At 50.7% G+C, this 26,667-nt stretch overlaps 1 protein-coding gene across 1 annotated transcript in view; it reads right to left on the bottom strand.

Moving 5' to 3' along the window:
* TRAP1 (TNF receptor associated protein 1) overlaps nucleotides 1-26,667 on the bottom strand; it is a 283,860-nt gene that overhangs the window by 136,121 nt on the left and 121,072 nt on the right. The window contains exon 7 of the mRNA XM_086941396.1: nucleotides 2,355-2,464. Coding sequence (XP_086797522.1) covers nucleotides 2,355-2,464 — 110 coding nt within the window. The remainder of the gene's footprint in view (nucleotides 1-2,354; nucleotides 2,465-26,667) is intronic.

The following is a 26,667-nucleotide window of genomic DNA, read 5'->3' as shown; positions in this document are numbered from 1 at the left end:
TGGACGTCCTAGGGGGGTGGAGCCTGGCCCTCAATGCTATGTGTTTACCGAGCTGATGACATCACAGGCCTCAGGGCTGTGAAACCATCAGCCCGGCAACTAGTGGAAATTGCGACCGCCCAGGCATGAAGTGTCATTCAGTATGATTAACGGTGAGTTGAAAATTAGAAGTGTGCAGCAGTCCCGGCTCCTGGCTCCAGAAAGAAAAAAAAATGAACGCTTTTTGTAAATGAATGCAGCGTGGAAAGCCCAAAAATAAATTAACAATGAGTTTGGTTTTAAATTAATTTGGAGATAGTGATGGGGGCGAAAGTAAAGGGGGCGGAGCCCCGACGCCCTAGACGAGAAACCGCCACTGGTCTGGTACCCCAGGTATTGGTGCTGTGCGGCTCCGGTTGACCCTTGTGTCCTCTCACTCGGTGGGCGGACGGATCTGACCTTCAGGCGCAAGGGTACCACTTCCTAGGAGACTCTGTGTTGAGCTGGCCGGGGAGAGGCAACTCAGTAAACTGGACTCTGCTTTTTCAGTGCCTGTGGACTGCAGGGGAGTAGCTCCTCTACTCCAAGGGAGAATGCTGTCAATTTGTGAAGGGTTGGCAGTCTACCGGGATTCTTGGTAGTTGCTTAGCTGCACGACGAGTAACTCAGTCATAATTGTCGAGACTGGTGCAGGCTGGCAGGGTTTGGCGCCAAAAGTCCACAGCACAGTTTAGTTCTTGTTGTTTCGCGGCTCTTTGTCCTCTTCTAGTTTTGTCCAATCGGAGTTCCTGGCATCAGGGGGGACTCCTTAATACTCAATTTAGGAGCGTTAAGGGGAGCGACAGGTAGTAGCTAATAGGCTACTTTCCTTCAGGACGACTACACTCCCATATGACCACTTCCTGTGGGAAGTGGGCATAACCCTGACCAGGTGAGCCTAATTCCACCAAAAACCAAGATGGTGGAGTTCTAGTTTTTGTGTTCACATCTGATAGTTCATCTTATGGGAGGAACTAGCCTGATGGGGGAAAACCACTCCTGACTAGCGGATTTTCCCAACCATCCTGATGTCAAGTTGCCCGGGGCAGAGGGTGGCCTTTCCCCTGTTTTGGGGAAAGCCTGGGTCACATACCAAAGGCAGCAGAGGCCTTTGAAGCATCCAGCCTTGATATGCGGATTACTTAGCCATCCTGCTTGGAGGAGCCTCTGGCCGGAGCAGGCATTGTTTCTGCCTTCAGAGAGCATGGGCTCTTACCTGCTGGGGGTCAAAAACCAGTCTGTGGTGGCAGGCAGGTCTATACAAGTCAGGCAGTACACTGGTAGTCAGGAGTTTTCAGGGGCACCTCTAAGGTGCCTTCTGGTTGCATGTATTAATAAAACCATCACTGGAATCCGTATGGGCTTATTAATATGAGATGTTGGACACCAAACATCTCTACTTTCAGTGAAACCATCATGTAGCTTAGGAACTCGTAATTACCATTGTCCAGCACATGTATTTAAAATGGCTTCTCTGTTCACTTGTAAGATCAAACCAATAACTTGGAAATCACAGGGGCATATCCCCTCATACACATATGTCCACACGTGTACTAAAGTGCACCCTCCCTTAGGGCTGGAAGGCCTGCTGTAGGGGCGACATACCTATACTGCATGCAGTGTCTGCAGGAATGGCACAAAGGGGTGTGCCATGTTGTGTCTTCCCTTTTCTCTGCACCATGTCACACAGCCAGCAAAGACCGTTTGTATAGGTGTGCAGAGGGGTCCCTTTGGATGGCACAATACATTGTGCAGCCCTTGCGGGCCCTCCTAAGTCTCCTTACCCTGGATATCAGGAGCACCTTTACTAGCAGGGACTTACATGGGGTGCTAAAGGTATTGCCAATTGGGGGAAAGATTTACAGCTTTAGGGAAGGAGATTTGACACTGGGGACCTGGATAGTAGGAACCCAGTGCACTTCTGTCGAAATTGCATCAATTACCGGGCAAAAAAGCAGGGGTGACCATGTCAAAAAGCAGCGCTTTCCTTCTGTGCAGAAGTCCCAAAAAGTGTTGTTGAAAGAGAGCATATTTCACTCTGCAGGTCACCACCTTCCCAACCGACACTTTCTAGGAATTTTCTGCACATCGATTCCCACATTTAAAATCAGGATTAGGTCAAGTACATAAACACAAATGCGCTCTTGGTGCGGTTACAAGCAAAGAGAAAAGCAGCAGTAGAGGCCCGGCTTTAAAGAAAAGACACGTTTTAAGAGAATTCCTAATCCGCTAGTGATTGGAGATCATTTTAAGACTAATAGGCAGGTTACTCAAGAGTGAGGGAGCTCTACCTCTAGATTATGATAAGGCTCTTGTCATAATCAGTTACAGCTCACCTTTCACTCGATCCTCGGTGGCAAACTCGCGGCAGTCCTCCTTCAGGTGGATGATGATTTTGGTCCCCGTTCTCACGCCTGCAGCTTCAGCTACTTCAAAGACTCCAGAGCTAATGAGAAGGCACAGAAGTATTTGTTATGAAGTCATCTTCACACTTGTGTGTATTCAAATTTTGTAAACTAATCTTTTTTCATGTCTACTTTTGGATGAAGTAAGACTATTCTAATTTGGAAATGTGAAAGCATTTACTTTTTGAAAGATTGGTTTGATGTGGGTGGAGTAGTTAACATATGTATAACCATTTAATTGAAAAATACACAAATTATATTTTACTTTAAACAAAAAACAATCTACATCATTTTTTATCTGATATTTCACCTGCACAGGAACCATGTTACATATCAATCCCCTTTCTTCCCATCTCGCCACTTTCTCTGTAGCACTTGGAAGTGACCAAAAGCTGCATAAGCAGTATACAAGCAACTAACGAGACATGTCTTATAAAAGCAATTACTTAAAACAAGCTTTCCAGTTCCTGCATTCCAAAGAGGGGCACAATAGAGTATGCAATTTTGAGTAGAGAACCAACAAACATCTGTACAGTGAATTTTGATACCAGGCTTATTGATTTCATTAAATAGTTAAAGGGTTCCACTCACTTTCTCCCCCAGCTCAGATATCCTTCTTAAATTCTTAATGTGGAGAGGCAGGGCCTAAGAGCTGCATTTGACTACAGTACATTCCCATGCCTAAGCACCACTGCTACAGGAAAATAACCTTTTTTTCTCCCCATCCAAAGCAAGTATAGCGCTCCATATTTACAAAAATCCCTCATTATGTAAGCTTCCTGGGGTTAACAAATTTGGAAGAACAGTGATTTGTGTGTTAGTCGAAAGTCTAAAAAAAAAAACACGCTGGCCTATGATTTCAAAGGCCAATGAGCTAGATGGTGGTGTTCGTTAATGCAAATTAAACCTACATATACTGGTCTAGCAGTCATGTACACAGAGGACCTGAGAAAATATACATGAAAGTACGATTACATCAGCAGGCAAATATATACATTGGTTTTGGATTTCCATGTTTTTTCCATACTGTCTTTTCATTACCAAAAGCCATTTAAATAAGATATTAGGCTAAGATATGCCTAAAAGCTAAATAATTGATATGATGGGCACAGTAAGATTAAATCAACAAGCATTGGCATAGCCAATAGGGCTCGCCTTTGGGACCTTATAAGTGTTTAGCCAGAGGTGAGGAGTTGTTATAACAAGTCTGCAGACTAGGGACATGTGTTTAAAAAATAAGAAAACAATGAACGGCGGCAACATTTTTAAAGGCAAGTCTTATCTCAGAGAATCTTTATAATAAGTGCAGAAATAGGATTCCGCACTAATTATAAAGCATTTGCTGAAGCCTGGTGACATGCTTAGGAGTGTGCTTGATGAATTTGTTGGTACCACCAAGAACTTATTGGGCTGACCGTGTGACTGTTGTTTTGGTTTTTAAATGCAAGCTTGTGCTCTATACTGTTTCCAGTAAGAATGAACGCGCTCCTCATCTGAGACACCCAACTGTATTTACATAGTTTAGTCGGAGGCAATTTGTGTTTTTTTGTAATCAGGAAACCCATGTCTTCTTTTGACAGATTAAAACACTTCCCACATGGGCCAGCCACGCAGTCGGACACTTTCCACCGATGCCCTAGCACCTTATAAGACTCGCAAAACTTTGAGCTTGGTCACACACCAAGGCTTGACAATAAAAGCAAACTAGGAGCCAAACTTTGGTCCTCGGTCAGATGATCAAAACACTAGTACCTCATCTGGGCGCAAGCCCCTGCAGTGGAGTGTAATCCATTTACAAATGCGCTTCGTAAGGGGTGCGAAGCACTACATAACTGTAATATAACGCTGTAATGTGACTATTGGTCAATAAACTTTCTGCGCACCGTTACCTGTTTCTGGGTAAAGGATTCCATCATCTTCTGCAAACCTTAATCTAGATGTTCCAAGGAAACAGTTTCCGAGTTAGGTTCCCCTATTTTTTTTTGTGTTTTTTTGTAGTATTAATTAATTTATTTTTAACCATGTCAGGTACATTACACACAATCAGTGAGAGTAGTGTCTCTCCCAGGGCAACACAACTCGTTAAATATAAACTGGTCAAACACAGCCGTTCAGCCCACATCCCGGAGGTCGGGCGGCGCCAATTGCAAGTCGTCGTAGCTCTCACCTGACTATAATGCATGCAACAAACAAAACAATACCTTTACTTTTTCCTTTTTTATTTTATGGTATAACAAACCTACAACCCAACTACAAACGATGCCTCCAACTCTACAGCACACTCCATTATCATAAGGCGTGTCCCTATATATCACACTGGCTCACGTCTTTTTTCGTGTTTGTGGGTGGCCTCAGGCATGACAGAGACCCCATCTGACATGTACCTCTAAAAACTTTCATAAGTCATCTCTCCAATGTGGCATCCATCACATCATCTTGCGACCCAGTGACCAGGTCCCCTCCCTCCTCTCTGCATCCTCTGCCGTTGCGGCTAAGCGTTTTTTATATTCCACGTATAGCCCCCAGAAGTTCTTGGGCCTACTCTTCAGTGGTAATAGGTCACTGTAATTCTCTGTCTGAGTGCAACAGTAGGTCAAGTCCCTGTCCCATTGCTTTATCGTAGGGAGCGGGCCCCTCATCCAGCCTCCAGCCAGTCTGCGCTTAGCCAACAGCAGTCCCATATCCACCAAACGTCTCTGGGCCTTAGGCAGTCCCTTCGAATAGACCCAGCAGAGCCAGTGCGGGGGACGGGGCGATCTCAGCATCTATTATCTTACCTATAGTATGAAACACTTTGTCCCAATATTGCTGCACCCCGTGACACTCCCAAGATAAATGCATGAACCCCGCATTGCCAGCCCCGCATCTGTCACAAGTCGCGTTGTCTCGCAGACCAAATCTGCACAGTCTCTCCGGCGTGTGATAAACTCTATTGATAAATTTAAAGTGTATTAATCTAGGTTTTCCATTTAAGGAAATCCGCCTCGTGTTATTGCAACAGCATCTCCACATGTCATCGTCAACCGCAATCCCCAAGTCCCGCTGCCCCTCAAGCCGTGCCTTACTATACCCTGTAGCTCTGCCTGTAATAGTCATCCTATACAGAGTGGAAACCATTTTCCGGGGGGAATCTGTCTTAATAACGTGCGTGAGTTCCGACAATTCAGCTGGTTCTGTTAAGTCTTCACCCAATTGCTCCCGCCAGGCCCCCCTGACTCTATGAAACTGGAAGCGCTGTAGCCCAGTCGACTCCATGTCTGGTGGAAGCACTGCAGCAAGCGTTTTAAGCGCATTCCCTCAAACAAGTCGCCAGCCGTTGTTATGCCCAATTCGTTCAGAACTGTGACCACACCCTTTTCCAAGCACGGCGAAAGCCAAGCCATCCACTCAATGGGCATCGATGGGGAGTACAGCAGCGCCCCAGAGTGGCACTGCAGTAATGCCTGCCATGCGTGTCTGGGCGAGTTCAGCGAATCCAGCAATCCCGTGCGCCTGTCTACTGGGTCAAATAAGACAGCCGGCAATGGCCTAGGTGCCGCATAGAGTCTCTCAAGTTGGACATACGACGCATTCTCCCTGTTATGTATCCAACTATGTACAACTGCAACCTGCGCCACTCTGAAGTATAGCTCAAAGTCAGGAGCCCCCAAACCACCTAGGTGGTATGGGAACACCATGACATTCCACTGCACCCTGGCCTGCTTTCCCGCCCATGCCAGTTTTATCATCAGGGACTTGAGGCGACCAAAGAAGCATTTTGGTAGTACCATCGATATGTTAGTAAAAAGATACAGTAGCCTTGGCAAAACAATCATTTTCATGATCGAAATTCTACCTATCAGCGATAGCGGTAGGGCCGTCCAGACATCGACATTGTCTTCCAGTCTTGCCATGGCAGTCCCATAGTTTTCTCTCATGACTACATCCGGGTCTGTGTGCAATTGTATCCCCAGGTATCGCACAGAGTCCGTGGTCCACCTTAATGGATACTCCATCTCAAATTGCTCCGTTGCCGGGGTCAGGGGGAATGCAATGGATTTATTCCAATTGACCGTTAGCCCTGATAGAGCCCCAAACTTCACCACCTCCCGTAGGAGTGGCGACAAGTTCTGCTCCGGCTCTCGGACATACAGCGGTGTGTCGTCCGCGTAGGTTGAAATGATCAAGCGGTAACCGGGGAAGTTTAACCCTCTGTGACTGTGGTACTCCCGCATCGCACAGGCCAGCGGTTCCGCCACCAGTGCGTATAGTGTGGGTGTCAAGGGGCACCCTTGTCGAGTGCGTCTCCGTATAGAGATCAGGTCCGTAACACGGTTCCCAAGACGCACACGAGCCGTCAAGTCAGAGTACAAGACCGCCATCATCTGCAAAAACCCCTGGCCTAGTCCCAGCCTCGCCAGCACCACTCTCATAAAAGGCCACTCTACTGAATCAAAGGCTTTCTCTATGTCTAAAAACACAGCTATCGCCTTCCGGTCCTGGGATATGTGTTGGAGAGCTCCAAACACAGTTCTTAAATTGTATGTAATGTTCCGACCCGCTACGAAACCCGCCTGTTCCAGTGCAACTAACTCCGGGGTAAGTAGGGCCAATCTGGTTGCAAGGACTTTCGTGTATATTTTGGTGTTAACGTTCAAAAGCGACAGCGGCCTATAGGAGCTACATTCTTCCGAAGGTTTCCCCGGCTTCGGGATGGCCACAATTAGTGCCTCTCTCATTGAAGCAGGCATCACACCGGCCTCCCTCATGTCCGCAAACAATGCAGAGAGGTGTGACAGCAGCAAGTCAAGGAAAGCTGAGTAAAACCTCACCGTGAGGCCATCCGTCCCCGGGGCGCTCCCTGCTCTCATTCCACTGAGGGCTTCTCTAATCTCATCATGTTCTATTTGAAGCATTAAAAATTCTCTATGGACGTCTGATAAGAACGGTAGTTTGATGTGTTCCAGATAGTCCTGGATCTCTTACTTATTAATCGACCCCCTCGCCTCATATAGCTCTGCGTAATAAGTCCTGAACCGGTCCGCTATCTCTTCCTCATCCGTGAGTAGGTCACCCTCCCTCGTCTTTATGGCCGTCACAGTTATTCTACGCCGCTGCTGCTTGATCATATTGGCCAGTACCGAGCCCGGCCTGTCCCTCTCCCCATATATTCTAGCTGTCGCGTATTTCCCCAGGTGTTTCAGTTCAGCATCCGCTTCTTCCTGGTATTCAGCCACTAATTTCCTAAGCTCATACCGTATGTCCTCAGAGTCACTACCTAGCAGTCGTGTCTCACAGTCCGCCAACTGCCTCTCCAGAGAAATTAGTCGTTGTCTAATAGATCGGAGTACCCCCGAGTGTTTAATCATAACCTCTCCCCTAATGTAAACCTTAAATGCTTCCCAAACCGTAGTGAAACTATCCACTGACCCAATGTTGATGTCAAAAAAAGTCTCTATCGCTTTGTGTATTTCCTCTCTGAATTGTGTGTCTTGTAGGGAGTAAGGCGGGAATCTCCACGTGAATGGGGGGAATCATCCTCTGCGGGCCGTGAGTGTCAGCAGAACCGGGGAATGGTCGGAAAGAGTTCTAGGGAGCACCTGGCAGCTGCGCACTAGTGGGGAAAGTCGGGAGGAAGTTAACCAATAATCTATACGAGTGTGGATATTATGAAAGGCAGAATAGTGTGTAAAACCCCCTCTTCCCGGGTACAAGCTGCGCCACACATCAATGAGGTCCTCGCTAAGTAATAACCCATCTAATTCCCTGGCCGCTGGCGCCTGTCGTCTGTCTGGGCCTCTCAATCTATCCAACTCTGGGTAGTCTCCTCCCCATACTACTGGTAGGTCTGTGTAGTCCCGCACCACTGCTGCAAAACGTCGATAAAAGTCAGGGCAGTCGAAGTTAGGGCCATATACGTTAACTACTAGGATATCCATCTCCTTGCCCGTGCAATGAGATATGACGTACCTGCCTTCCGGATCAGCGCTTAGCATTCTCAGGGAGCATTCAGATTTCGGGTTCACCCAGGTGAGTACGCCCCGAGCGTGTGTTGTGAAGCCCGCTACATTATGCTGACCTTTCAGCCCCCTTGCTTGCAACCTAGGACTGCTATCAGGCAGATGCGTCTCTTGCAGCAGCGCTAAATCTATGTGGTGTCTCTAAGTAATTCAAAACTTTTCTTAGTTTCCTAATGTCATTCAGCCCACGAACGTTCCACGTCATTGCCCAGAGTGCCTCCTTTCGTGTGTCTTGTTCCATGTCATCAGGGGCCATTCGTATGAGCTAATTTCTTAGATCGTATTGGACCACCATCGTCATTGGTTGTGTAGTGAACTGTGAGTCTAGTACTTCCGGCATCGAAAAACATAACCAACAAAACACCCCCCGCCCCCATTCCCTAGTCCAACACCCGTCCCCTCCCACAGCAGACCACCCCCAACTAGGTCGCGATACTTCCAGTTCCCCTTCCCACCCAACCCACTACCCCCCTCCCTTATAACTCTTACCCCTTCAGTGATATCACATGTGGGTGGAGGTAGCTCAAGTCCAGTTGCAAATAACACAATTCAATCTTAGCACTTGACACTCGTCCCGTACCTCCAGCCGGCTGCTGCCTGTCCTTCCCGCACCGGAGGGTGTCCTCCAACTGTTGCGGCACCTATCCCTTCGGCGTCTCCGCGTAGGGGGTGTTCCAGTCTCCGCCCTCGGTGGCCTTCGGGACCGTGTCCGTGGTACCGGTCTCTCAGTCTTGGTCCTCCATGTCGCCTCCGCAGGCACCATCCGCTGTAGTAAGATCCGGGCTCTTCCTCCGCCCCTTCGTCCAGTCCTTTAAATCTTTTTGTAGTACTCTCGGGTCCGTGAAGACGTGTGACTGCCCGTATCTGTTGATTTTAAGTTTTGCCGGGTATAGCATCGCATATTCCAGGCCTAAGTCCCGCAGTTGCTTCTTCATAGGTAGAAAGTGCTTTCTCGCCTCTTGGACCTTGGCAGTGAAGTCTGGATACAGCGAGATAATTGAACCCTCATACGTTAGCGACTGCTTTTCTCGAGCTGCTCTTAGCGCCGCATCCCTGTCCCTATAGTTTAGGAACTTTGCAATTATCGGTCTCGGCGGGGCTCCCGGCTTCGGCTGCGGCGCCAGCGAGCGGTGCGCTCTCTCTATTATAAACATGTTGGATAACACCTCAGCCAGGGTCGTTAGTAGTCTCTCTATGAAGGTCTCCATTTTGCCAGTTTGGGTCGTTTCAGGGAGTCCTACTACGCGCACGTTGCAGCGTCGAGAACGCGCCTCCAAATCTTCGGTCTTATCTTGGAGTAGCTGCATCACCTTTCCCAGTTGTTTATGACTAGCGTCGATGGTGGTTTGCGCCTCCTCAACTTCAGTAATCCTTCTTTCCGACATGTCCAGGCGTTCCGCATGTTTGTCGAGTCGTTCTCCCATTCTGTCCAGCCTGTACGTCATTGCATCAATCTTGGCTCCCAGCAACGATATGCCTTCCTGTAGACCCTTCTCCATTGACCGTAATAGGCTTTTAATGTCCTGATCTTGTTCCTCCAGGAAGGGGGGCCTAGTATTGTCCTCACTGCTTTGTCCTTCGATTTAGCGCTCTTTTGCGCAAACAGGAATTTAGATTGAACGCGGTCTGGTTCCCCATCTTGCCGCCGCTTCTGAGTTCTAAGCTCATACGCGCTCTGTCGTTCGCCAGGGTCTTCAAGCAGGTTTGAGCTGTTATCAGCGTGTCAGGTTTAGCCCCAGTAGTCTATCCTGTGCTCACCACTGCTCAGTTGCACAGCTCACCAGTCGTCCCACTGAGTTTAATCTGCGCTATGCGTCGTCCCCTCAATGGCTCTCTATCGCACCGTCGCCGTCCTCCGCGGCTGCCGCTGCCCACCTCACCAGATGCCCCCGTCGCCTTTCTGGTCTCCCAGTGTAGATCCCACCGTCGCTCCGATGGCCCCCACTGTCCCGTGTGACAATTCAGCCCGTAAGCCTTGCTTCAGTGTTCAGCCTCCGCATGTTTGTGGGGTCAGCCAGACCCAAATCACTCCCATTCCCAGGGAGAGGCCCTTTATCTCCGCAGCGCTGTCCCCAGATGGGGCCACAGAGCCAAGTGCAGGTCAGTGTTTCTCGTGCCTTTTCGCCGGTCTCTTGCCTCCGGTGCTAATCGCGCCTCCCCCGCAGACAGGCACTCTCCCTCCGATCACCGAGCCGATCCCTGACCTCGCCGAGTCTCCTCCTGCCCCCTCGCGAAGGCCTTAGGGACGGGTAGTGCCGCAGAATTCTGTACCAAGGCTCCGTCGCCTTTCAGCTAGGCGAGTCACCCTCTCCGCCGAGTCTCCGCCCCCTCGAGGCTCCGGCGCAGGACCCAGCCGCACGCAGGGTGACGTCGTGGGGGAGGCAGCAAATTTGAGGCCGGTGCTTCTTGGCCTAGTCGCGTCTCCGAGTAGTCTCCCCAGGGGTGCGATCGCCGGGCCCGCCATTCCACGCGATCGCACAGACGTGTGCGTGTGCGTTCCGCGGCTCAGCCGCTGCTGATTTGAGCCCCCTTCAGTGTCAGGACAAAGGATTTTGAAGGATTTATTTGCCGGCTTTGGAGGAGCTCGAGACTCAAGCGTCCATCTTGGTCTCGAGCTAGCTCCGCCCCCCCCCCCCCCCGAGTTAGGTTCTCCTATCTCCCCGGGTGAAGTGGAAAGTTTGCAGTGTACTGCACAGTAATTCTCTGGCAGTAGTTTATCTCTGCTCAATGATGGGATAGTAATTGTTTCTCACATACACTCACATTTTCAATGTTTGCTGTTAAGTGGCAGTGGGAGACACTAAAGGCCTTCTCTTCTGCTTGGTGATCTGAGTGTGTGTGGGAGTCTGCTGCCAGGCCCCTGGAGGTCTGAGCCAGGTGCTTACTTGTAGACACATTGGAATCACCCCATGAGAAGCGGCTTAATGTGGGCTCGAGGTATGGGGGCAAGGAGCAGCAGCCCAGGTGGGGCTTTTTCATGTGCATGGGATGTTTGTGAAGCATGATCTCCTTTCAGTTACAGGAAACGGGGCCCACGTGAGAGCCGGGAAACTGACCTTATTGCTCAATATGTGGAGCACGTGATGGCTGACGGGGGTTGGGGGTGAGTTTTAACATTGAGCACCTAAAGCAACCGCTTTCAGCCTGGATGAAGCAAGAAATGGTCACGTTCTCGAGCGCAGTCATCTGTGAACTCCCAAAATGTACAGTATTCGGCCGTGACAATATTAGCTCTCTTTTAATATGGTGGGTCTGCAATAGTCCATTTTGTACACTGTGAATATGTGGTGTCTGAGTTACCCTATCTCTTGGCATTCGACCTGTAGCCTGCAGACGACACAAGGGCTGCGTCTGATGAAAGGCGCGAGAGATGAAGAGAGCCGCCATGAGGACCGAAGGACGGGTCAAGACTCGCACAGCGTTACCCTTGTGGGAGCGAGCAGCGGCACCGTCTTTTTTGAAAGCACGAGCACGATAATTGCTAATAGATGGTGCCGCAGCTCGCTCCCGCAAGAGAAACACCAAATATGCACGAGCACCAATAGCAAACAGTGCAAAACATGCACAAGTTTGAACAAAAGCCTGGAGTAATTTCAAGAGGTCACTCCAAAGCGGCGCTTGCGCACTGAGTAGGCGAGACTTAAAACATGGGCATTTTCTTTATTTGCATTGTTCGTTTTGTACTGGCTAGAGAAAGCAGCATGAAAATGGGTAAACTCAATGACCCATACCTCTCCTTGCTTTCAGGACACTGCTCAAGACCTTTGTTTGAAAAATTCCTGACTCAACTATATATTTCCCGAAGGTTTACCACCTATCAACAGAATTGTTGGCTCTAATCTAGGGTTTGTGGCATTATTTACTGTTGTTTTATTTGTTGATCCGCCTCATTATCACTACCCTCAAAGTTTTGCCATGCTCGTTGCTATAATGATCTCAAAAGACCCAGTTTTACAGGTTTTCTACTCCTTTTAGATCTCAAAGTACAACTCATATTTATCTGTTATATGTAGATCACCCGTATACTGAGGCACATTGGTTCCGCCCACTTAGACCACCATGAGTTTTCGATTAGGGCTACTTGGTTTTTGGACTTTTATTGTGAGTAAGTCTCACTACCTGTAAATTCAAAGTCTCACTACCTGTAAATTCAAAGTAATCAAACTAAGCACGCTTACTATAAGTCACGCCTTTTAAGACACTGTTGCTGCGGTGCAGCAAGACTAAGAGGTACTGCTTACACTTGAACACATGTGCATGAGATGAACTAATAAAACTACCACTGTACAAAGCCAAGCAATTGCGCACATGCAGCCTGGTGCAGAAGGGACTCTACAAGGATTGGTGCTGACTTGGGATAGGCCTTATCCTATTAGTGGGCATTCATAGATAGGCCAGGGGGGTTTACTGGGAATTCTGTAGTGCTTTCACTGTATTATACAAATAGGTGCAATCTGCCTTTAACAGCAATTTCGCTCCACCAAGGCCTACCCTGTGGAGAAGCAGGTGCAGAAGTGAAGGAAAGTGGGGTTTGTTGCAGCTGTCCCCCTTACTTCCTACCCCCTTTTTAGGTGCTAGATGCCGATATTTGACTCTGGCAGTGCACTGAGGCCTGCTAACAACAGCTCAGTGCCAGTGCTCTTTCCTTAAAACAAAGTGATGTCTTATTGTTTCAGAATTGGCTAAGGACTTTAGCACCCCTGTAAGCCCCCAGTAAACTGTACGGTACCTAGGGCATGGGTACTAAAGAAGGTCCCTAAGAGCTGCAGCATATTTAGTGCCACCCTAAAGGACCCACACACAAATTTCACACAGACAGCCATAGCAGGCTGGGTGAAATGGGACAAACCATGTTTGACAACATAACATGAAACACTCTTGTGCGTCATGCCGAAGACATTGCATGGGCTATATGTAAGCCACCCCTACAGGTGACTGTGGAGCCCTAAGGCAGGGTGCATTATAGCACATTTGAGGACATATGTGCATGAAACGATATTCCCCTGAAATGTCTAGTCCCAATGATGGAGATTACAAGTGAGCAGGGAAGCCCATCTTAAGGTATGTCCTGGGCACTGGACAAAAGAAGCACACAGCTACATAATGGCTTCACTGAAACCTATGGTCTTTGGTATTAAACACCTTGTTTTAATAAACTCACACCGATTCCAGTGATGAATTTATTAATGCATGCACCCAGAGGGTACCGTAGCGGTACACCTGAACCTTATTAGTCCTACTAGTCTTCTAGTGTGCTGGCTGACTGGTCCTGTCTAGCCTGTCAACACAGACGAGTTTCTTACCGCTTAGGAAGGGAGAGCCCTGCTTGCTCTTAGAGGTCTGGCGGGGGGGCAGGGGGGGTTCTCCTCCTCCAGCAGGCTGGCTAGTAAATAGGCTTGTCAAGCAAGGGAGCTTCAAAGAGCCTACCACCTTTGATATGCTAGCCTGGCTTCCCCCAGACCTAGGAGATACCACCCCACTCCGAATCGAGAGTCTCAGCCAGCACGACCCTGCAGGACCAAACAGCAAAGAACACAAGCCCCCTGACCCGAGTGTCTGTGAACCGATGGTGCCCCCGAGGCATAGAGAGACCCACAAGAATTGAACCCCCCGGCCTCCACCGGACTGGCCCCCAGTCACCACCTCCAGCCTCTCTTGCTACACAGCAGGAACCCCAAGAGCCGTGGACCGCGAAAACTTGATACCAAGAAGAACCACTACACCTGAACCACACAGCGCAAGGAGAAGTGGACCAACACTGCTAACGGGGTCCTGAGAACCTTAAGAGCTGAGCCTACCTTGGGGTTTGGCTGAACTGGTCCCCCAGTCCACGCTTGCAGCCTGTTTTTGCAGGTTCCCTTACAATCGCAAGTTCCCCCAAAGTGCAAACCTACCGGAGAAACCACCACTGCAGCTGAGCCCAAAAGCCTGAGTTCTAGTGGATGTCCCAGCACGCACAAGCATTTCAAGGACTGAGCCCCCTTGTGGGCTTCGCCTGGCTGGCCTCCCAGCTCCTGCTTGCAGCCTCTTTGTAACCGGACCATTCCCCATTAACATCAACGGGGAATCCACAGTAAATTGCACCTCTGTACCAGGACGCCTCCGAGCTGACCAAGGTGACCTGTTGGTGCTGCCTTGGACTTTGCCTTATACTTAGCTTAAGTCCTGTGGAACAGTCCTGTAGGTCACTGCTAAGTACCCTTATGCAATATATGTTTATTTCCTATAGGATAACATTACTGCTTTAAAAGATATAAGTGCCAGTGTACTTCCGTTTACTGAAAAACTGTAATACCTCATAATGCAATTATACATCTGTGTACTTCCAAGACCATGGCATCACAAAACTACGTACTTACCCAAATACCAACTATTTGGTGTTACAAATATATATAAAATAAGTGCAATTTTACTAAATTGGTGAGGATCTACTTTTGTGCATCATTTACTAACTCTGTGTATGTAACAACTGTCCAACACGCGTCTCGGATAAGCCTAAGGCTGCTCGACCACACTACCTCCAAACAGAGTGTAGGAAAGTGCCACTTTTTTACATGGCCAACCCTACTTTTTGACTGGTATTTGAGATGATTTTAACTGGAAGTGCACTGGGTTCCTGCTAACCAGGTCCCCAGGGCCTGATCTCTTATCCAAAACCGTAGAACTGTTTCCCGATTGGCAATTCCTTTAGCACTCCCTGTAAGCCCCTATTAAATGGTAAATCTGGTACCTAGGGCAAGGAGGCTAAAGAGGGTCCTTAAGGGCTTCAGTACGAATTGCGCCACCCTAAAACAACCCTCACCAAACACATACAGACTAACACTGCAGGCTGCGTGCTTTGCTGCAGACATAAGTGAAAACACATCCTGACGCACATCCATGTGTGAAATGCCCACAGACACTGCATGAAGTATAGGTAAGTCACCATTACAGCAGGCCTTACAGCCCTAAGGCAGGGTGCACTATAAAACATATGTCGACATATCTACTAGAGCAGATATTCCCCTGGGCTGGCCAGTTCTATTGCTGCCAGTACAAGTGACCAGTGAAGCCATTTTAAGGAAATGTGCTGGACACTGGTGAAACAGAGTTTCCCAGCTACATGATGGCTTAACAGAAACCAGAGACGTTTGGTAAAAAACATCTTGTAGTAATAAGCCCACACTGATTTCAGAGTTGATTTATTAATAGATGCACCCAGAGGGCACATTAGAGATGACCCCTGAAAACCTACCAATTACTGGTGCGTTCATTGACTGGTCTTAGCCAGTCTGACACCCCAGGCTTGTTTCTGACCTTTGGTCTCAGGAAGTCAGGAACAAAGCCTCCCACAGGATGACCTGCGAATTAGCATGCCAAGGCAGGGAGCTACAAAGAGCCCACAACCTTTGGTATGTAAATCTGGCTTCCCTCACAGGAGAGGCTGCCGGCCCCCTTGACCAGAGCCCATTTGGCACCTGAACAAGGTGGGAAAATTATTAGTCAAATAGGCGTGTTCACCTTCAGACTAGTTTCACCGCTTAGGTGGGCTACCTAAAGTGAAGACCAAATTACAGACTCTGCTATTTTGGTGACTGCAAACTTGGGCACTCTGAGGCAGTGTTACACCCACTTTCCACAGGAAGTGGTCATATAGGGGGCGTAGTGATCCCAGGGGTAGGTAGTCCATTGGCTACCACCCTACAATCCCCCAGCACCCCTAGATTCAGTATTTGGGGAAGCCCCTGGCACCAGGATATCATATCCTGGCAAACAAAAGAAGAAGATGGAACAAAGAGCCGTGCAAAAGAAAAACTGAAGAAGAAGCAACTGACGTGGCACCATCGCTGCTGGTCTGTTTGCCTATTCTCAACAATTGTACCAAAGTCATCTCACGCTGCAAGCTTCTGATCCTCAAAAGCCTGGGGAAAATCCCAGCACATTTCAGAAGACTCAGGGACTCCTGTGGAGCAGAAGAACTGTTAAAAAACAAAAGTTGATGGACAGAATGCAGACATACACCCCAGTACAGAGATCTGGGCCTAAATCCATCTTTTTTTGCTCACCATGCCATTCCAGTTTAAACCCAGCCATATGCAAATCAGTCTTGACCCTGTGCCTCATGGGAACATTCCAGTCTGATTTGCCATGCCAGGTCGTCCCTGGACTGGAAACAAGCATCCTAGGACTGGTTTGGGGGTTTTACCCCTCTTCAGCCAGGATAGCTTGATTCCAGTGGCATGGAGAGCACAGGACCCACGTCTGGCCAGCAGGACTCTTCCCCTGCATCCTACAGGTACCAAAGACCAAGCTGTTAAGTCTCCGGACAGGGTGAAATGTTCCAAGGAGCAGGGAACAAAGAACTAGTAGTGGGATCAGGTGTGACCTACTCCAGTGGGATCACTACCTAGCGCTGACCACAGATTGCCCAGCTTCAAAGAAGCCACCACCTCAGTGAAGAAAATGGCGATTACAGCTAAGCCTGCCCGCCTCTTTGTGTAGGCAGATTGACTAGCATCTCCTTCAGACAGGGGAAACCAGTTGCAGAACCATTTTTTCAAAAGGAGTGGCTCATTGTACTGGGTATACCAGAGGGGTGTTCCCAGAGCTTTGCAGAGGTGAAGAAGATAAGAGTCACCTTGGATTAAGGCAGAGAAAGTTACTCTGGGACTTTGAGAACTGTTGCCTCATTGGCAAGTGAGTCCACCCCTCCCACAAACACAGAGTGGCATAAAAGTGGCACCATTGGCATTCAGTCCTCAGATCACTACTGGAAAGGATACAGATGGCCTGTCCTGCTGCACACGGAGGACCCACAAACAGTAGGGTAACCAACGGGCATCGTTGTAAATTCAGGATGGTGAGTGTAAAAATTCAAGACAAAGGGTCTAAAATTCAGGACAGAAGGTCAAAATTCAGGACAAAAATTTGTGTTGCAGAGTAAGTTTAACAGACACTACGAAGGAGGTTGTGCAATAGTATATTACAGGCAGGGCACCAAAAGGGCATGAATCCTGAACACTCAGCCCTGAAGTGTTCCGTTTATGGAAGCTCAAAGACTCCCCATTCTTAAGAACTGTTGTCTGGCTCTACAGTACTCTGGTCTTCACATCTCTGCACAGGATTAGATCAGATAGTGGAGAACGGAGAATAAGTATTCATCAGAAGTTCTGCGGGACTGTCATTTTTCTGTGAGAAGCCACTTCCCAGAGAGTTCTGACTGTCTTGGTCCACAGTTCACAACCAGAAACACAACCTTACATACAAAGACCAGAGCTGCATCACATAGAAGCCAAAAAGAACATATTAGCACATAGATATTTCATGGCTTTATATCAATGATTCCCGAACACTCGAGTAGTGTTTCTTCATTTATTATTGCTTCATATAACTGTTCATAACAGTCAGCTGATGAGTTTCGTCCAATAAACAATGGACTTCTTCAGGGCAGAAAAATCTTGTCATCGGATAGTTCCAGTCATTGAAATGATTAGAGGAAATTGGTTCATTGGGTACAAACTATTTCAGTATGGGATCTGCGTCTACAATGTTGATGAAGTGCAATTTGTATAAGCAGGTTAGTCAAAAGTCCATCAAGGTGTAGATATCGAATTATCAAGTAGTTACAGTCCTAAAGGCAGGGGAGAGTTCACCCAGTGCCTGGCACTTCGATAGGTGGTGTAAAAGGGGGTCGTAGACAACCAGTGACCAAAGACCCTTTTTGTGTTGCCCGGCGGTATCGCCTCTATGACCCACCAATATTTACTCAATGAAGAAGCAGGCGCTGGAGACTGAAAGGCAGGAAACGAGGGTTTATTCTCTCCGGAGGAGAACACATCAATTCAGACAGCAAGTATCGTCACGAGGTGCTCTAACCGCATCTCTGAGGCCTGGCCTCTTATACACTCTTTTATTGCTTTATTACATGAAACATATACTTGTCAATACTTTGATGTCAGGAAAGGCATCCTAGGAATCCCCGCTTCGAGCCCGTTCCCACACATTTACAGTTGATGTCCCCGCCCCGGTCACAACAGGTGATGTTTATCGCGCAGCTGGACATTCCGCCGATTCACGGAATGTGTGGAGTTGATCGGATCTCGTGGGGTGAAGGGTGTTAGATCGACTCGAGGGTCTTCCGATAGGGGGAAGCTTTCTACTGTATGGGGGGGGGGGGGGTAATAAACAGTATCTGCAGGGCCAGGTGGTGGCCTGGGAACAAGGGAAACAAACGGGCACACAGGAAAAGGGGGTTTGTATCAAAGGACCCGGGACCATGAAAGGGATGGGAGGTGTTGCGCTGGGAACAGGATGGGATTCCGAGGCAGAGCTGCGCTGAAGAGGGGTTTATGACCCGAGGCATATGAGAGCGAGGGGGTTGTCAGCATGCGGGGGATGCCTGCGGGGCTAAGAGAGAGTGAGAGACGCGCTGGCTATCAGCGAGGGGCAGAGGCCATGGTGCTTAAAATGGTTGCCGCTTACGCGCACGAATGAGCTCGAAAAAGAGCAAGATGGCGCCGATGATGTTGACGTTTGCAGCCTAACTTTTAACAGTCCTCCCTTTTCAACATATCTAGCCAACTTGCCTACTCAATGTCAATTTTCATCAAATTCCTAACCTCGGCATCATATAATGCTCTCATGTGTTCATTTCCAAAGTCCACGGTCTTAGGGCAAATACAATTTACGCATAATGTACACAAAGGTGGCAAACATTGAATTCCTAAGCATAAACCGCATATTATAACTACAGGAATCAGGATAAGGGTGAACAGTCTCCAGCCCCAGTTCTTAACGGTGTTCCAGAACCAACCACCAAGCGACCATTCTTCTTGTTCTTGGTGGACTTCTGAAGAGAGTCTATGAAGATGTTCGATGGCTTTGTACACTGAAGGTGAGTTGTCCGGTATGTACGTACAGCAGCTGGACCCAATAATGCGGCATGCTCCACCACGGTTCGCAAGAACCACATCTAGTACAAGGCGGTTCTGGAGGGCCACCAAGCGGACCGCTTGAAGCTCGGCAGTGTTATTAGCAAGGATCCCAGCTGTGATATTCATTGTTGTCTCAACTGCCTGGGTCAGATGTCGGATGGCACGGCTGTTTGCCATCGGGCCCCAGAGTGGAACGAGTCCCTTCATCGCATCGAGAAACTGTGCTCCTGTCGAGTCGGCTTGTTCAATGTCCTTGGCTCGTTTTTGTCTATGATGATTCGCTGGGGCCACATAAGTTGGAGGAAGGATGAAGGAGATGAAACAAGTGCCCCCCCAGCCCTTGGGGAGCCAGGTGTAAGCCTTCGTGCCACAAACAAAATACATATTTGGGGATGCCACAAAGGAAGGTGGGTCGGTGGAGTCCAGAGTTCTGGAAAACCGGCAAGCACTGTGGCCTACCAGCTGAGTCCCAAACCCTTCTATGCACATGTGGCCGGTGACGTTGATAACTGACAGGGCCACAGTCAGAGTGGCAGCCGTTCGTTTTCGCAGGTAGGAGAAGGTGGTTCTAGTTGGATTATTGAACACCTGCATTTCAATTTGCTCTTTAGCAGGAATGTCCAAGTGGATTGTGTTGTTGGTGGTCTGCGGGCAGAATTGTGTCTTTGTTCTGTTCCGCCAGGCCCCATGGTAGAAATGTGTTACGGTTTTGCTGGAGGTGGCATTGTCCTTATAGCTTTCTTGCAGAAGGATCAGCCAAGCAAGACAAGAGCCGTGAACTGAGAAAGGTGAAGGGATGAATGGTATCGAGTGTCCAGTGGCGTGAGGTAGCAACCCACAGATCCAACAGTTGGTGGCATTGGTGGCAAGGTTGTGCTGGTGAAGTAGTTGTATGAAAGAGTTATTCCAAAATTCCTTTCGCCTCTCTCTGAGTTGGGGAGAGAGCGAAATCAAATAATGCTCCTTCATGGTGGTAGGCTGAGCAGTAGTCAGGAATGTTTCGTGAGCAGGTGTATTTTCTTCCACAATCCAGAGTGTGGTCATGAGGAGAAAGCAGAGGGCGTGGCTTGGATGCCGAGGAGGTAGGCAGCGTGAGCTCGGAGCTCCGCGCCCGATCCCGGAAAATATCCTGAAATTCTGATCGGACCCCGACGTAATTGATATCATCCGACACTGGAAGATACCACGGAGGGTCCGGTGCCCACGGAGGACGACGTCGGGCCATTCCTGACCCGTTATTCGACCTCGAAAGTTGGACTCAGGCGCGAAGTCTTCGACCTAAGATGGCGGCGGTGGCATGAGACACGGAGACGACGGAGTCGCCGGACCGGAGCCACATCGAGAGCTGCTGCCTCTACAGTTAGGAGGTGTTCGCGGTTGCATCGCACCCCTCCCTGGGTGGTGGAGTGAACCTCGGGCGCACCTCGGGCGGTGGCTGGGATCCGCCTCTTGGTAGTGGAAGCGACAGCATGGCTATGGCCCTGTGTTGATGGCCCTGGGCCTTTGAACACGACTGGCGCCATCCGGTCTAGCGGCTGATCGGAGACTCTGCTCCCTAGAGACAACCTTGGATCCGGAGCCCTGAGCGGCGCCCAGGGCACGGAAGGGACAGGTCTTCCCGCTGCAGCTGCAGGGGACCTCCCTGAGGACGAAGCCCGGCGACGTGCGGAGAGAGAGCAAGGACAGAGTTGGAGGCCATCGCTCGTGCCGGCCCAGATGGGGAAGCCAAAAGGGAAGGGAGATGGTGCGACTGATACAGAGGCCGCGGAAGGAGCGGATCGAGACCACTCGGCACTGCAGCGGATGCAGGATCGTATCCTGGAGGCCATCGCCACCACAAAGGACGCTTTACAACAAGATATAGCTCAGGTGGCGACAGGCTTGGGCCTCCTGAAGGCCGACCATGATAAATTTAAGGACCGAGTGAAATCCGTGGAAATCACGGTTAAGGAATTAGCCCCGGGCCATGCAGCGGTGAAGGCGCAGATGTCGGAGGTGATGGACGGCCTGAAGGTGCTGGAGCGGAGGGCCGAAGATGCGGAAAACCGGAATAGGCGCAACAACGTACGCCTTGTGGGCCTGCCGGAAAAAATCGAAGGCGACGATATGGTGGGCTACCTCGATAACTGGTTGCGAACGGAGGCGGCACCGGAGGGACTGTCCCCCTTCTTCTCCCTGGAGCGAGCGCATAGGGTTCCGGCGCGCCCACCGGCCTCAGGTCTCCCTCCTCGCCCAGTGGTGTTCAAATTGCTCCATTACCGGGACAGAGACTGGCTTTTGCAGAGGGCGAGAGAGGCAGGGCCCTTTCAAGTGGACAATAGCAGGGTCACTATGTTCCCGGATTACACCTTTGAAACGCAGCGGCTCAGAGCGAACTTTCTGTCCCTTAAGCGGGAGCTCCGTGCTGAAGGCATCAAGTACTCCCTGTTGTTCCCGGCGAAGCTGAGAGTGGTGGTGGATGAACAATCACTTTTCTTCACGTCCTCTGCGGACGCTTGGACCTGGTGGGACACTTATAAAGCGGGAACGGACGGTGCTAAGGCCAGGGAGGAGGAGGCTAAGGTGGCACAACCGGTCAGGAAATCCCAACGGATTAGAAAGAACCGCAGGAGAACCGGCAAACCTTCGGTGTCGCAGACGGAGGCGGAGAGGCAGGCGGCTCTACAGGCGGTAGCGGACTTATCCAGGACCACCAGAAGTCAGTCCGGGAAGGGCACGGACTCAGAGGGCCCGGACACGGGCTCGGAGACGGGTCAATCGGAATTTGGCGGGGCCCGGGGCCCTATTGTGACACCGCAGACTTCGGAGGAGATACTCGAGGCGTGCTGACCTGGACTAGTGGAATGGACTCGCTGGTTGGACACCGGGGCACTGGGCCCGGGGCAGTGGAACGCTGTGATTTGAGGTTTTGGGGCGCTATAATGTGGGGATTGTGGGGTGGAGTGCGCGGGGTGGATTTGCTTTGAGGATCTATTGCATCGAGCCACGCCTTACTGGCCCCTAAGGTCACCGCAGTGGAGACTGCGGCCATTTCTGCCTTTCTTTGAGGGGTGGTTGGGAGTGTTAGTTTGGATGGGGGTACTTCCAGTTGCGGGGGGGCCTGTCCTGGGGGGGTGGATGTTGCGAGCAGTTGGGGGTGCTCGGGGGGCAGTTGTTGTTGGGGGGGTTTGGCTTCCTGTTGGGAGAGGGAGGGTGGGTTGGCCCGTGGTCGCGGAGCACATGAGGACATTTTTCTTTATCGCTGGTCCGGTTGTGTGGGGAGGGATGGCTAGTACCGGGGCATTGAAATGTGTTTCCTGGAATGTGCGGGGTATGCAGTCCATGACACGCAGGCATAAAGTTCAGGCATACCTCAAGCGTAGGGGGGTTCATATAGCGTTCTTGCAAGAAACGCATCTTAATAAGCAAGAGGGGGCTGCTCTGCAGAGACGCTGGAGGGGGCAGCTGTTTCACACGACGTTCTCGGCCTTTGCGAGGGGGACACTGATTTGGGTACGGGCGGGGGTCCCCTTCCAGGTAACAAAAACGTTGGTGGACCCGGAGGGCAGGTATGTGGCGGTGGAGGGGAGGCTGAGGGGCAGGGTGATATCTGTTTGTAATGTGTACGCTCCTAATGTTGATCTGCCCGCATTTTTATCTACAATCTCGGGCAAACTGGCGGGTTATTTGGCAGGGCCGGTCCTATTGGGGGGAGATTTCAACTCGGTCGAGGATGTGTTATTGGATAGATCCCATCCCCCACTGCGCGCGTCCCGAGTGCATAGAGTCGCCAAGCGCAGGTTGGAATGGCAAGAGAGCTGGGCCCTCACAGATGCATGGAGGGCGTTACACCCAACTACTAGGGACTACTCCTTTCACTCACACTTGCATGACCTGCACGTGCGGCTAGATGCATTTCTTTGTTCGCCATGCGTGCTCCCTGCGGTGGGAGGGGCGGAATACTTGGCCAAGACGATATCGGACCACAACCCGTTGTTGATATCCCTGAACTGGATGGTGACTGCTAACAACGTGCCAACATGGCGCCTGCAACCCGACACCCTGGATGACCTGTTGTTCAGGGAGGTTCTGGGGGAACGTATTGAGAGTTACTTTGAGGAGAACAGTGGCACGGCCTCCACGAGGGCGGTAGAGTGGGATGCGTTTAAGGTGGTGGTGCGGGGACACTGTATTGGGCACACAGCTGGGGCCCGCAAGACTTTGCTGGACGACTTGGATAAGGCTGAAACGCGGCTGAGGGAACTGGGGAAAAGGCGCCCGAATCACCCTGAGTTGCAGGAGGGGCTTAGAGGGGCACGGGAGGGGCTGGCTGTGGAGTTGGAACGGCTGCGCAGCTTTGACCATAAGGCGTACATGACGAGGGCGCATGCGGAAGGCGATAAGGCGGGGTCTATGTTGGCATGGCTCGCTAACCCAGTCAGGAGGGGCATGCCGATCATGATGATCCAAGAGATAGGGGAGGAGCCCTGCCATACTCAACCCGGGATCCTGAATAAGTTTCGTACTTATTACGAGGGGCTCTATGAGAGTGGTGAAACAGGAGGGGCGGATGAGCTAGGGGAGTTCTTGGACGGCCTCCAACTGCCGAGAGTGGAGGGTCGGAGGCAGAAGAGCTGGGTCGGCCCATTACTCTTGGAGAGATAGGGTGTGCAGTAAAGCAAATGGCCAGAAACAAGACCCCGGGACTTGACGGACTCCCGATCGAATTCTACAGTAAATATCTAGAGTACCTTGCTCCTCGGCTGTGTGAGGTGTACAATGAAGCGCAAACGAAGGGCCGGCTCCCGGGCTCCATGAGTGAGGCCCTCATGATACCGCTCTTAAAACCGGGCAGGGAGGGTGCGGCTTTGTCCTCGTACCGTCCGTTGTCCATGTTGACGACGGACTACAAGATCCTGAGTAAAATTCTTGCCAACAGACTGCTGGTGCACATGACGGGCCTTGTTCACAAGGACCAGTGCGGTTTTATTCCGACGCGCAACACTACCCATAATATCCGTAGGCTTACGAGACTGATGTGTGCGGACTGGCCGAGCGCCGTTTCCCCATTTGTCCTCTCCATTGACATAGAGAAGGCCTTTGACAGCCTTGAGTGGGGATACTTGTATGAGGTGATGCGACGCTTCGGATTGGGGGACGGATATATAAACTGGACCAAGGTCCTCTATACTGATGCGGTAGCGAGGGTCCGAGTGGGTACTCTGATCTCGAGGCAATACCCGGTCAGGCGTGGTACCAGACAGGGATGTTCCCTTTCTCCGCTCCTGTTCGCATTGGCTATGGAACCCTTCGCTGTGGAGGCCAGGCTGGGCCGCCACTATGCCGGTTTATCGTTTAGGGGCAGGCCGCACCTAATTTCCTTGTACGCAGATGACCTGCTGATGTTTCTGGCCGACGCGGGCCCCGAGCTCGAGGGGGCACGGCGGCTACTGGGGCGGTTCGGCCAGTTGTCGGGCCTGAGGGTCAATTGGCCTAAATCCTGCCTGTTCCCCCTGAGGCCAGGAGAACCGTGTCCACTCACCGCGCAAGAACTTCGGTGGGAGCCGCGCTGCCTGCATTATTTGGGGGTCTATATTTATCACACCCCGGCTGATTTGCTGGAAGGCAACATCACCCGTTGTATTACAGCCCTACGGGGGTCCATGGACTTCTGGTCGACCCTGCCGTTATCCCTGGCTGGTAGGATTTCCCTGCTCAAAATGGTGGCCCTACCCAGGCTTCTGTATTATTTTAGGACACTCCCGGTGTGGGTCCCGAGCTCTATTTTTAAACGCCTGAGGTCTCTGATCATAGCGTTTTTATGGGGCGCGGGCAGAAGACGCATAGCGCTCGATACCTTGCTGCGCCCCAAGGATGAAGGAGGAATGGCGGTGCCGGATTTTGAAGGGTATTACCTGGCTGCGCAGCTGCAGATCTTTACTCAGGAGGTTGCGAGAGTATATAGAGGCCCTGAGGACGCGAGAGTAGAAGGCACCCCGCGGCATGTTCTGGCGTACATCTCGCTGCACCAGAAGCTCCGGGTGGGAGATTTGACGGTCGAGGAGCAGACGTTCCGACTCTGCTGGGACCGGGCCCGTAAGCGGGCAGGAGTCTGCCTTATGTATGCCCCTGAAATCCCACTGGGTATGATCACGGCCCTCCCGCATGGAGGTGACTGGTCGCGCCTGCTAGGTTGGGAGGAGGCGGGGATACAAATGTTGGGTGATCTATACGAAGATGGAGTACTGCTGCCGTTTCAAGCTTTGCAAGAGCGTTTCGACCTGCCGAGAGGCGACTACTTGTTGCATGCAGCGGTCACGGGTGCAATGCAGGCCCACTGGGGGGAAGGCTTGCAGGAGCCGGGCACCTCCATGGCCTGTCAGTACACGATGATGGCTGCGGGGTCCTTTAAGGCTGTCACTTGCTTGTACTCCAGGATGCAGAGGGAGGCCTTGCAACCATTGACGGCCCTAAGGGCCAAGTGGGAGCTAGACCTTCAAGTGGAAATACCTGATGCGACCTGGGGCCAGTTATTGAGGCGGGCAAGGAAGAGCTCGAGAAACGCCCGGTTTCAACTAATCCGCTTCTATGTCATCCACAGGGCATACCTCACACTGGGGAAAATACAACAGTATTTTGGGGTAGACAACGCTGCTTGTCCTAGGTGTAACACGGTCGGGGCGGATCTGGGTCACATGCTATGGGATTGCCCCGCTCTGGGAGACTATTGGCGGGAAGTGGGGCGGGCCCTTAACAGCGCGACGGACAGAGATATCCAGTATACGAAAGCGGTTGGCATTCTCCACTGGTTCCCACACACGCCTAGAAACAAGACCACTAGCAAATTTATAGACTTGGGACTTATTCTAGCCAAGCAGGAGATAACGAGGAACTGGAAGTCGAGAGTGGGGCCCACGTATAAGAGATGGTATGGGGAATGCCTGAGATGGGCCGCATGTGAAAGCACCCTGAGGTACCAGGTGGCCTGGAGGATGAATGACGAGAAGGCTCTGGAGAGGGCTACTGCATGGGAAATGATGGTGCAGGCGCTCCGAGATATGGACGCTGAGGAGCTAGAGAGTGAGGATGAGCTAGATGGGGCAGGCCCTGTCACTTTGCAGGAGAGCACACCTTAGCGAATGTTTGTTCCTCCTACAACGCGCCAGACACTCTTACATTGCAGATTCGAAGCAGAGCGACCACGGGGGGGTTGGGAAGGAAGTTGGAATTGGCGAGTTGTTGGGGCACCGAAATTAGGGGAGGGGGAGGGGTGAAAATCACAAAAGCAACCCAGCAATACTTGACTACTAATACTATCAGACATTGTAAGGTGGTACGAGAGACATTTATGGA

Source organism: Lissotriton vulgaris, chromosome 10 (genome assembly GCF_964263255.1).
Source record: "Lissotriton vulgaris chromosome 10, aLisVul1.2, whole genome shotgun sequence".
Classification (NCBI taxonomy): domain Eukaryota; kingdom Metazoa; phylum Chordata; class Amphibia; order Caudata; family Salamandridae; genus Lissotriton; species Lissotriton vulgaris.
This window is presented reverse-complemented; position numbering and strand designations above follow the sequence as displayed.